Raw genomic sequence first — 12,460 nt, 5'->3', positions numbered from 1 at the left:
TTGAAACTATGTAGAAAACAATTTCCTAATGGGTAAAGGTTTAAACGTGGAAAAACAACTTTGGGAAAAACAGCTCAATGACGTAAATAGTTACCTGCCCAGTTTAAAAAGGACAGGCTGTAAAAATAAAGTGAGACATTAATTCTTGAAAAGCGCTTCTCTGTCTCCGCGTTCTTTCCTCGCGGACTCCGTCTCCACCTAAGGAAACCCCTGGACTTGTGGGAGCCGGTCTCCCACAAGCCCCTCAGCCTATGGTATTTTGTTACGGCTGACTGAGTAGATTAAGACATGGGTTTATCCAGAAGGCTCCATTTTATGCTCTAAAAACAAGGTTGAGGGGCTTCAGAGTTTAGTCCCATGTTCTCCTGTGTCTCCAACGGGACTCTTTGTGTCTCCCCTCATTTTTTTGGCATTGGAATTTAAACATGCCCAAGTCTCTACAGCTTTAAACATCCCTCCCTAGGTCCTAAGGTGCTTCCCAGCTCTGGCCATGTTTTCCTCCTTTCCTTCTAGCCATGCTACCTGAAGGAGTTGTCGCTACTTGCTGATCTCTCTCTCATTGCCATTCATTCACTCTTTAGTCACTTCAGATTGGCCCATTGCAGAGAAGCTGCTTTGATGTCCCATCAAAGTGGGTCCTCATCTGACTATTCTGTTTTTCTCTACCTTTTCTCTTCCCTCGCAGTTCCGGACACTGGTCTGTTCTGTGTCTCTTTGTTCCTTCCTGCCCTTTTGCTTGCTTGCTCAGCTAAAGCAAGCTGCCATGTGGAAAGACCCACGTGACAAAGAGCCAAGGGAGGCCTCTTGCGGACAGCTCATGAGGACTTGAGCTCTTAGTCCAAGAGCTCACGAGAAGAATCCTGCTAGCAGCCATATGATTAAAGGATCCTTCCCAGCCAAGCCTTGAGAGACTGAGCGACTCAGAGCCGGAGGATCCAGCTAAGCCACTCCCCGACCCCTGCCCCACAGAAACCAAAGAATAATACATGTTTTTAGTCACTAAGTTTTGGGTAATTTGTTATGCAGCATGCAACAATCGATAACTCATACAGTCACTAAATTGACTTCTCAACCTGCTAACAGGTTGAATTGAAAACAGGTATAAATTTAAAACTACTGATCTAGTTCTAGGTACAAGTCTTGTGTTGGGCATCAAAGGGGGAGATTCAGGGATGACTAAGACCTGGTCATTGCCTTCAAAGAGCTTTCAGTATCTGGTGAGGATCTAGAAATTTAATAGGATGCAGGTATTTCCAGGGCAGGGTGTTCCAACCATTCAAAGACAGTAGAAGCAAATGAGAGGTTCCCTAAGGCTGACATACACCATTGTGGCGCGCACCGAGATATCTTGATTGGGGAGTCCTTAAGGGGAAAACACAGGCTTCACAGGAGAACCCAAAGGGATTTCCACACCCAGAAAGGCTTGGAAGAGAGAGAAGGAGCCCATGAAGAAGGATCAGGGGAAGAAGCAAAGTGGCCACAAATTGTATCTTATTTCCACTGTGGTTAGAGTGGGGTGGGTGGTAGGGTGGGGGTGGGTGGTGGTGGCCAGGCAGAGGGCCTTTGGAAAGCTCTGGCCTGCCTGCCCCACCCCTCTCCTCCACTCCACCGGCTGTGGTGAGGATTAAGTGAGTAAATGTGTATGAAATGCTTAGAACAGTGCCTGAGGCATACTAAGTGTCTATGTGTTGTCGTTGTTGTTTTGTTATTATCATCTGATCCTTGCCCTAGCTGTGTTCATGAACAACATTCAAATCACCAAATTCAACAGCCTTTCTCAGTCCTTCCCCTACTTTCCTGCCTGCAGCATCTGGTCCTGCTGCCCAAGTCCACCTGAGGCTCTCTAGGCCCTGTCTTCAGGAGCCAGCCCTGCCCTCTCTGCCTGAATGACTTCTCCTTTCTCACCCCCAGCTCCCACCTTCAGATGTCTCTCTACTCTCCCTCCCCAGACTCTGCTCGCTCTCTCTCTCTCTCTCTCTCTCTTTCTCTCTCTCTCTCTCTCTCTCTCTCCCTCTCTCTCCCTCTCTCTCTCCCTCTCTCCTTCCTTCTTCTCGCATGGTTTCAAACAGGCCTCTGACCTTTGAGACTGCAGTCTTGAGCTCCAGCCCTTGTTCCTCTCTGGGTCTTCAGACCTTTAATTCCAAGACTTTGTTGGACAAATGGATGTTTCCTTAACATCCTTCCTAACACTTCCTAAACCCTCCTCCTCTTTATTCACCCCTACACCAGCGTGTCCTCCTGCTAGCTTAGTCCTATACAGGGAACAACCTAGTCCCCCATGCCCCACATCAATTTCCAAGTCCTGCAGAGTCTATCTTAGAGTTATCTCTCTTTTTTTTTTTTAAAGATTTTTATTGGGGAATTGGGGAGATGGGAACAGTGCTGGGGAATTGGGGGAAGGGGAACAGACAAGTTGCTGTCCTTGTCTTCTTCAAGTCTATTTGTGGAGGACGTTGCTTCACTGGCCCAAGTTGGCACCATCATTGCGCTCTTCCCGGGCGAGGCAGATCAGTCACCGGCTTCTGGATGGCCGCTCACGGCAGCTGCTGGCCGCTCACGCTGGCTGCTGGCTACACACGGTAGCCCATGGCAGCCCACTGCAGCAGGGGCAGCAGCCTACGCTGTCGCCGGTGACGCATGGCAGCCCAGCTCCAGGTTGAGCTGTTGTTCAGCATCTTAGCTGTGGAGGGCAGTGTCACTGGCCCTCATATGTGGGATCCAAACCGGGGCCCTCTGGCTCTTAACCAGCGTGCCACTTGGCCAGCCCTTAGAGTTATCTCTTGAGCCTGTCCCTTTTCTGTTCCTTCTGTAGCTACCGTAAGCTAGGCACTTGTCTTCCTCACCAATACTCCGTGGGTCCTTCCAGAGCTTAGTGGTTATAAGTGCAGGCTATTGAATTCTAATTCTACCACGTAGTAGCTGTTTGAACTAGAACAAGCTCTTTAACTTCTCTGTGCCTTAGTTTTATCTTTAAAATGGGACTACTAACAGGAGTGTGTGTGTGTGTGTGTGTGTGTGTGTGTGTGTGTGTGTGTGTGTGTGTGAAGATTAAATAGATAAAGTGAAGTGCCTGGTGGAAAATGTGATAGTTACATTTTAGGTCTAAACTATCCTCATCATCATCATCATCACCATCTCTCCAAATCATCCTATGCCCTGTTCCTTCCTCCCACAGTGCTTCTCTAATCACATAGCTCCCTCGCTCAAAAGTTTTCAAAACTCTTCATTACCTCTGGGAGATTTTTGCAGTTATGGTCCCAGTGTGTTTATTCCTTCCTGTGTCCATGCCCTTGGTGGCCCTTTTATATTGACTTTGGGCTTGATCACACTCATATTTTGGCTAATGGGGTAAGAGGAAAATTTGTGCTGCTAGCAGGGGCTTGAAGAGTGCTTTTGTTTTGATGCCTGCTTTTTAGCCTGGTCTGGTCCCCTGGATGATGAGAGACCACCTGGAACAGAGGCCCCAGTCTGTCCCATCTGAGGCCCCTAGACCAACAACTTGCCTACTGCCAGACATGGGAGTGAGGCTGTCTTAGACCATCCAGCCCCAGCCAGGTGCTAATCTGACTGCAGAGATCAGCCAAGCCAGCTCAGACCTGAACTGCCCAGCTGACCTATAGAATTATGGAAAATAACACACATTTGTTGTTATAAGCCACTAAATTTCAGGGTGGTTTGTTGCAAAACAAAAACTAACCAAAACATCCAGTAAGTCAAGGACCACCTCGTCATCCTGGCAGCTAAAGCTCTCACAATCAGCTCAGTGTACCTTTTGCTCTCATTCCCACTGCTTCCTTATCCCCCAAGCCTCAGTCAAAGGTGAACACTTGTGTTCCCAGGAATGCTGTACACTTTCTGTCTTCTAAGCCTTTGCTCAAGTTGAGCCCTCCTCTGGGAATGGTCTCCCCTTCCCTACTCCTTTCCACTCTCACCCCCTTCTGGGTCTTCTGTGCCTATTGAAATTCAATCCACCCTTTAAGACTTATTCAAGGATCATATTTTGTTGTTGTTGTTGAGTAAATTGAGAGTAATCTGTCTTTGAAACTCTTTACTTGATAATTGCCCAACTCATATTACTCTTTGTTGCAATTTGAAGGTCTTTCCCAAGGTGGGAGCTGGATTCTTGGTGTTCCAGGAGCACTGATGTGAGAGTTATACCCTTTTCAAATTTGTTTCATTTGAATGACCCAAGGCGCTGGTGTGTCTTTTTACTAACACTTGCTACACTCCTTTTGTAACAAAGGAGAATAGCCTGGGGGGCGGGGAGTTGTTAGCAACCAACAGTAATTTGCTAGAATTTAATATCATTGTTTCATTTTCATTCTATTTTTAACTCTTTTCCAATTTTATTGAGATATAATTAATTTACTGTATTTATTTTTAAGGTTACTTTCTATCTATGTCAAGTGATACTAGTTTCCATTTGTAGTAATAATTACAGTTTCCTTTTAAAATAAACATTTTTAGGTTAAAAAGTGAGTCAATTTAAAGGAAAAAAATAGGTAAACAATAGTATAGTGTGCTGGTAAACTGTCTGTCCAAGGAAAATAAGTCCTGATTTGTAGTGTATGCTGAGTTCCGTGGTGTAAATTCTCCCACTATGCTTATTTCTAATAACCCAGGTGACTCACGCCACTGAATATAGAGATGGGGAAGGGTCTGCAAGTGAACTCTCTGAGCCTGTGTAAGTGACGCCAGCTCACCCCTATCTGTGGCTCAGATATAGCACATATCAGGAAGGCAGTACGGCAATGGCTAAAGCTCGTGAAACCCTTTATTAAAGTCACTTTTTGTATAAATCTTAGTTTCTATAGCAAAGTGCAAGTGTCTTGAGGGCACTGATTGTTTTTTGTTCATCTTTGCAAGCCCTGCAGTGCCTGGAGAGGGGCTCATGGTGGGTACCTGTCACCAAGCTGAACCTTCTGGAAGAGGGACTGGGTGAACTGCTCTTCGGCTTAGGGTGACAGTGACTTGGAGTGACCTTGAGGTCCTGTCTGTTGGTAATTCAGTTTCAGGTAAGGTGTGGCCCCAGGTGGAGGACTCAGGATGATGGATGCAGTCTCACTCACATGTCAATGGGACTTCATATTTTGTTTCTACCTAAATATACTTTTTACTCAAGGGGTGTATCATAAGAACAAATATGAGAAGAATAAAGTAGAAAAGGAGAGATTTAAGACAGTGTATTAGTTTTCTAGGGCTACTACAACAAAGTACCACAAATTGGGTGGCTTAGCAACAGAAATTTATTGTCTTGCAGTTCTGGAGACTAGAAGCTCAAAATCAAGGTGTCAGCAGGGTTGGTTCCTTCTGAGGGCTGTGAGGGGAAGATCTGTTCTAGACCTCAGTCCTTGGCTTGTAGATGACCCTTATCTCCCTGTGTCTCTTTACATTGTCTTCCCTTTATGCATGTTTATGTCCAAATTTTCCCTCTTTATAAGGATATCAGTCATACTGGGTTAGTGTCCACCCTACTGATGTCATTTTTATTTTCCAATTCTTTCTGTAGTTTGCTTCCCCTGTGAAATTTTTATTTTATTTTATATATTTTTTAATTGGGAAATTGGGGAAGGGAACAGTGTTGGGAAATTGGGGAAGGGGAACCTTGTGTTTTCCCAGGACCCATCAGCTCCAAGTCAAGTTGTTGTCTTTCAGTCTTAGTTGTGAAAGGCACAAGCTCAGCTTTAAGTCCAGTCACCACTTTCAATCCAGTTGTGGGGAGGTGCAGCCCACCACCCCATGTGGGAATCAAACCGGCAACCTTGTTGTTAAGAGCAAGTGCTCTCACCAGCTGAGCCATCAGCAGCCCGTTGGCAGCTCACCTAGGGCGCAGTTCACTGGTCCATGTGGGAATTGAACCAGCGACCCTGTTGCTCAGAGCTCACATTCTAACCAACTACACCACCTGGCCGGCCCCTGATGTCATTTTATTACCTCTGTAAAATAATAAAAGAGATAATTTGATTACCTCTGTAAAAACTTTAAGGCGAAATAAGGTCACAGTTTGAGGTACCGGGAGTTAGGACTCCAACATACCTGTTTTAGGGGACACAATTCAACCTGCAACAGGCCTTGATATTGATTCAGGTAATTCTCAGATGGGAAGTGGTCCCCAACAGGGTCCTCAGTCTGTCCACAGGATAGTGTCCCTTGCACAAGTGCCCTGAGAATTTTTCCTTCTCAGCAAGGGGTAAACCGTCCAGGAAACAGCCAGGTAACAATTTTGTCATGGCACAAGAGGTATCCTATCTGGCAGGCAGTTTGCAAGGCTTTCAGTCATCAACAGGGTCTGTGTTCAAGCCCTGGCAAACATTTAAGCCTCTCTGTTCATAGGTGGAGGGTGTATAGCTACCAGCTCAGGTGACCAGGTTTGGACCAGGATCCTAAGGGGCCCAGGCCTCCGAAGATAATCTGGATCTCTTTGGGGGAGCATGTTTGGGACCAGCTGAGCGTCTTCACTGAGAAGCCTTAGTACAGCTTCCCTTTGCACAGCCCTATCTTTCTGAGCCCCTCCTTTGTTATTCTGAAACTGAAGATGGCAATGGATATTTTGTGAATGAGAGAGAAAATTTTGCCAATCGATTGTGTTTAATGAAATCCATAAACATTTACCGAGCACCTACTATGTGCTAGGTATTGTGGGAATATTTATTGAGCACTGCAGTAGGTTGCCAAACCAGCTGTGATTCTCTACCCATCCTTGTGTCCGTGTCCCTTGCAATGTGACTTTGCTGTTCCTGTCATCAGAAGATGGGGTCTATTTCCCCACCCTTAGATCTGGGCTGGATTTGTGATTTGGTTTAGTCAATAAACTATGGAAGTGATGTAGTGCCAGTTTAGAGCCTAGACCTTGAGAGACCTTGCCTGATTCCAGTCTTGCTCTTAGAACCCTGCAGCTCCAGGTGAGCCAGCCTGGACTAGCCTGCTGGTGGATGAGAGACACATGGCCAAGTAACCTCAGTTGACAGCTAGCCACCCCACAGAAGCAGAGGCCTCTGACTGCCTAGCCATTGACTCCAGATGCATGAGGAAGTTCAGCTGAGACTAGAAGAACTGCCCAGCTGAACCCAACCTAAAAATACTGACCCATAAAATTATGAACTAAATAGTTATTGCTTTAAGCCACTTATAAGTGTTTTATTATGCAGGAAAAAAAAAGTGCTGACTGATATAAGCACTTACTAAGTGCCAAGCTCTGGTCTATTTGACATCAGGCAGAGTCTTGGGAGAAAAGATTTATGTGGAGATGGCATAATAATGGGCATGATGCAGTAAGTGCTCTGGAGAAGCAAACACACTAGGAATAGAAGAAGTGGCATTTGAACTGGCGAGGGGTCTTGTCCATGTGGAACTGGAGGGTCCAAGATGAAATTCCTGAGAGAGGGGACTGAGTAAGGTAAGACATGAATGTGGGATACCCCAGGCTGGGCCCATCAGACAGTGGTATTTACTGGGCACTGTATTGGCTATCTCAGGTCTGCATATGGCCTAGCAGGGGAGAGACATCCATTTGTGGAAATCGACCAGAAATGTAAGGCTGGTTTTAAGTGAAACAGAAGTAGCAGGGTCTGCTTTGTCCAGAGTGATAAGGATCTTGGCTTGGGCATAACAGGACTCAATCCATTTGCTATTTCTTTTTTTTTTTTAGCTGAGCCATCCTGCCACCTGTTGGCAGCTCAGGGGCAGCTCAGCTCTGGCCGGGGATAGAACCAGTGACCCTGTTGCTCAGAGCACGCACTCTTGAGCAAGCTCCTAACCAACTGAGCCACTCGGCTGGCCCTCATGTGTCATTTCTATCTGGTACCTGATATATATAACCCTGGTGGCAGGGATACAGTGATGATGAAGCTGGGGGAAGGAGTCAGAAAACATGGCTGCTCAGGCATCCTCATGAATGGTGATAACCCCTTGAGAGCAGAGCCTGTGTCTGGTTCATTTTGATATGCCCCAAGACACAGGACCTCGCCTACAATAGGCATTCAGTTTTGAAAGACTGTCTCTGGAGATGTTTCTAATTCCCTTCCCTTTATTCCTACTCACCCATCGTATTAGTTTTCTAGGGCTGTTGTACCCGTTGCCACAAGATGGGTTGACTTAAAACAAGAGAATGTATCCCCTCACAGTTCTGGAAGCTAGAAGTCCGAAATCAAGCAAAGTCGGTTCCTTTTGGGGTGCTCTGAGGCAGAGTCCCTCCCTTGCCTCTCTCTAGCATGTGGTCCTTGCCCACAATCCTTGGGGTCCCTTGGCTGGTACATGCATCACTCCAGTCTCTGCTTCTATTGCCACATGGCATGTCCCCATGTATCTATTTGTCTCCTCCCTTCTCCTAAGAGCACCCTACTCCAGTATGATCTTATTTTATGTACAATGACCCTATTTCCAAATAAGATCACATTCTGAGGTACTGGGGGTTAGGACTTCAACATATCTTTTTGGGGGAGACAATTCAACCCAAAACATCCATGAAGACCCAGGGGAATGTGTATTCCTAATCTGACTACTCCAGTCCCCAGAGGCAGAATTAAATATTCTTTCTTCGGGGTTCCCACATATTTATAGACATTTCTGTTTATTAGACCATTTGACTGTTGATCTTCTTCACTGGTTGAGTCAGGGGCCTCATCCTTAAAGCCTGGTGAAGGCCTGTGAAGCTATTACCCTTCCTGGAGTTACTTTGCTGGGCGCTGCGCTAAACATTTCATGTATTAATCCTCACAATGACTGTGTGAAGTAGGTATTTATATCTTTTAATTTCTATTTTATAGAGGAGAACATTGTGATTTAGAGAAGTGAGGTAATTGAGTGTAGCCAGAATTGTTGTTTCTAAAAACCTGAACTGGACACTTGAAGGCATCACGTGAAAAGTTTCCTATTCCACATCTTCACGTGTCTGAAACTACCCTGATCTGGCTAATTTAACTCCATTCCCTTGAGAAAAACAAATCTGGAGGCTTAGTCCTTGGTTTGTCTCTACACCCCGCCCTCCCAAGCGTTTTCCCTCCACAAGCAGCACACAAAGCGGATCCACCCTGCGGACGAGAGCGCGCGGGCCGCCCTTCCGTGCGCGCCGCTCCCGGGCGCGGCTTGAGGACCCGCGCGCCGCATGATTGCGCGCGGCCAGGGCCCGCAGCCTGTTCCCGCCCCGGCGCCCGTCTTGGCACGGCGATTGGCTTGGAGGCCCAGCGCTCAAAACCCGGGCGCCGCGCGCCCCTCCCTGCCGGCTCCAATGTGCCGCTGTTGCATGGGGCGCCGCCGGCGGCTGAGGGAGCGTGACTGCGCGGCGCAGGGCGCTAGGAGGCATTGTCGCCGTAAGTGGAGCAGAAAGCGGCCTGGAACGGGGCCCCACGCTTCGTGCCCCGCAAAGTAAACGTAGTCTGAGGCTAAGCGCTGGAGGGGCTGGGGGAGAGAGGGAGAGAAGTGTCCCCGTTTCTGCAGCGTGCCCTCCCCTCCCCCAGGTCACCGGTGCAAAGAACAGCGGTGCACCTGCTGCGGCTTCTCCGGTGCCCAGGGTCCCGTCGCCGCGCGGGCTCTTGCTGCAGACTGCGGCTGGACCCGGGCTGGCATGGGGGAGTGGGCGCAGCAGTGCCAGGTAATAGGGAGCTCAGGGAAGCGGTCCCGAGCGGGCCTCCGTTCCCTGCGGAAGGCGCCCCTGCTGGAAGAAAGTGATGTGTATTTCGTCCCTGAAGCGACACTTGCGGGGTTTGCTTCCGCTCTGGGGAGCTGCACACGCCTGCCCCAGAGTGTACCTCTCGGCCTCCTGGCAGCGCGGTAGCCCCTGGCCCTTTGCGATCTCTGTGTGCTCCCCTCTGCCTGCTTTATTCTCTCCAGTCCCCGCCTGCCGGGAGAGCGGAGGGCCGGCGACGAGGAGCCATTGGCTGCGAGCGCCGGGGGGTGGGGTAGACGAGCGAGGCGGGCCCCTTGCGCCAGGCGCGGGGACCCTAGCCTGGCCACCACTCTCAGTCCTGAGAGGCTCAGCCCGAGGATGCTTAGATGCTCAGAGGGAACTACGCGCGGGCGCTGAGAGCCCCATGGCTCAAAAACAAGGCGCCAGCCCGTCCCGCTCACGCCCCAGCGGGCTCCTTTCCCTTGGGTGGGAAACTGGGTCAACTCTGTTCTGGCCTCGAGTGGGCCTTCGGGGCCACTTGGGTCTGATCCAGCTCGCCGGCTCTCACCTCCCCACTGGCTCCCGCGCTTGGCGTGGTCCCGAGGACCCGCTGGAACCAGCGGTGGAGGAGCTTGCACACATGGCTCAGGAGGCTCGAGTTGCCCTTCGGAGCAGCTGCCAGGCTCTAAAGTTCCCAAGTGACCACACCAGTAACTAAATATAGGAGCAGCTGGTGCTGACGGGGTGTCGCAGCAGCTCCTTTGCACAGATCTCGGGGCTCCAGATAAGGTAGAGTTCTAACTTGTGAGGGCGGGAGCCGTGGCAGGGGGCTGCTGTCAGACTTTTAAGCAAAAATCACCCCTCTCCCATCAACGTATCCAGCTGCAAACAGGTTATAGACAGAGCAGGGCCGTGTTGCCAGCTCTTACAAAGCAGGGCACCTTTTTTTTCCCTGGCATTCAGTTTATTATATCCTAACTTACTGTACCTGTTTAATCACCTCTTGGTATTGCCTTGTGTGGGAAATGCTTAACAGTTTGCAAAGACCTTTCTCAAAAGTGATGTATCAGTTACTTCTCAAAACAACTGGGTGAGGAAGGTGGTATATCCATTTTGCAAATGGGACTGCTCACAACACTGATAAGTTTCTAAAACTCTGATTGGATTAGGCTGCTCTCTTAAAAAAACTTGCCATAGTTCCCTACAAAGAAACAGAAGACAGACTTACAGCAGGGCCTCCAGCCCCTTCCCCCAGTAATCTGGGGACAGACTGGCTACCTGTCTCCCTCTTTCATCATTTTGGGTACCTCTGCTCAGCCCCTGTCTCTGTTCCATCCTCCCACCTATGCCATGTGCCTTCATGGCAGAGGGCCTGGTGTCATGACCCTACTAGCGTCTGGCTCATTCTGCCTCTTGTCACTGAGCCTCTCGTACCCGATGGGAAGCTCTTTGTAGACCATGCCCTGTCTCTTGTACCTTTACTCCTCCAGTGTAGCTGTTATGGGAGGTGCCTGGGAGATGTCTATTGGATTTAAACATTTCCTGGGACTGCGATGCACACTCTGAGAAAAGTGGAGTTGGGGCTATGTGGCGAGGGATGTGTTTTCTGGGACAGCAGCAGTGTGAGTATGAATTTGGATCCTGTGCCTAAGGGTCTCCAGGATTTGGAGCGCTTTTCCTAAAAGTTTGTAAGTCCATCCTGTAGTGCCTAGGACCAGCTGGGGTCAACAGAGCCATCGGATTGGGGTGCCCCAAGCCCAGGCCACTCCTATGTAGGCTAGTGGTTCCTGTTTCTCCCCTTTGGGACATGGTCTGACTTGCTGTTACCACTACCCCTGTTTTTGGGGGTTGACCAAATGCCTGAAAGAGCCCAGAACTTGTGCCTATGGTGCTGTCTTGGGGCCCTGTGGTTGGATTCTGGTTCCTGGAGGGCTGCCTTGCACGCTGATTGCTCCCACTGGCCAGCATGGTATTTCTTTCGTGGGACTGCATGAGGTTGGGCAGCCAGAATGGTGTTGACACACAGAGTTTGGTTGACTCAAATTGTTTATATAGACAGGAGCCCCACATTCCTAGGAGTGGCCCTGCCTAGGGGGATTTGCACTCAATCAAAAGTGGAGCCATGGCTCGCTCTCTGTCGCTTATATGTGACTCAGACAATTTTTCATTTTTCTCAAAAACAGTTTAAAATAAAAGAAAAGAAGAGCTGCTTTCTTTATTTTTCCTCCCTCTCCCCCACCTTCTTTCTCCCTGGGCTCCTGTTACATGCTAAATAAATTCTTGCTATTTTTTTGGTCAAAGAGGCCCAGTGTTAGATTGGGGCTCAAAGGAATAGTTAGTGAAGTTGGACAACTTTTAGGGACCCTTTTTGGGGACCCACTACAGACTTCCATCATCTCAAGTTTGTTCTTCCCTTAATTCTGGGGCCCTCTGACCCCGTCTTGGGTCCTATGCCACATGTGGCCCTGCCACCCTTGTGTCTCACAGTCCTGCCTTTGCCAAAGAGTGATAAGCCTTTGTGGTCTGACCTGGGAGAGGGATTGTCATCTGGACTTTATGAAGGAATTCTCGTTTGGTGGCAGGGGTAGTTTTAGGTAATGGGAGGGTGGTTTCCTAGCCAGTTAGCGAGGGTGATGATTTTAGGTAGCCGGAAACTCTTGGAGGTCTAGGGCACATCTGTGCTGTTCCCAGAGCATCCTCTGGAGAGTAAGGGGCCCTTCTTTTTATTTATTTATTTATTTATTTTTATTGTTAGTTTCAAGTGTACAGAACAATGCAATAGTTACCCTTTTCACCCTCACAAAGTAACAACCCCCCTCCCCCCATCTATTGCCCTCCCACCCCCGATATCATGCT

At 48.7% G+C, this 12,460-nt stretch overlaps 1 protein-coding gene and 1 pseudogene across 1 annotated transcript in view; one reads left to right on the top strand and one right to left on the bottom strand.

The window, feature by feature from the left end:
* LOC109371835 (ectonucleoside triphosphate diphosphohydrolase 1 pseudogene) overlaps window positions 1-9,105 on the bottom strand; it is a 29,702-nt pseudogene extending 20,597 nt beyond the window's left edge.
* Window positions 9,106-9,164: 59 nt separating this feature from the next.
* The window catches only part of LRRC20 (leucine rich repeat containing 20), an 85,622-nt gene continuing 82,326 nt past the window's right edge, over window positions 9,165-12,460 (top strand). Inside the window, exon 1 of the mRNA XM_019624572.1 lies at window positions 9,165-9,308. Coding sequence (XP_019480117.1) covers window positions 9,227-9,308 — 82 coding nt within the window. The 5' untranslated portion in view covers window positions 9,165-9,226. The remainder of the gene's footprint in view (window positions 9,309-12,460) is intronic.

The sequence above is a fragment of the Hipposideros armiger genome, unplaced genomic scaffold (assembly GCF_001890085.2).
Source record: "Hipposideros armiger isolate ML-2016 unplaced genomic scaffold, ASM189008v1 scaffold_15, whole genome shotgun sequence".
NCBI lineage: Eukaryota > Metazoa > Chordata > Mammalia > Chiroptera > Hipposideridae > Hipposideros > Hipposideros armiger.
Note: the sequence above shows the minus strand (reverse complement) of the source record. Positions and strands in the feature narration are given on the sequence as shown.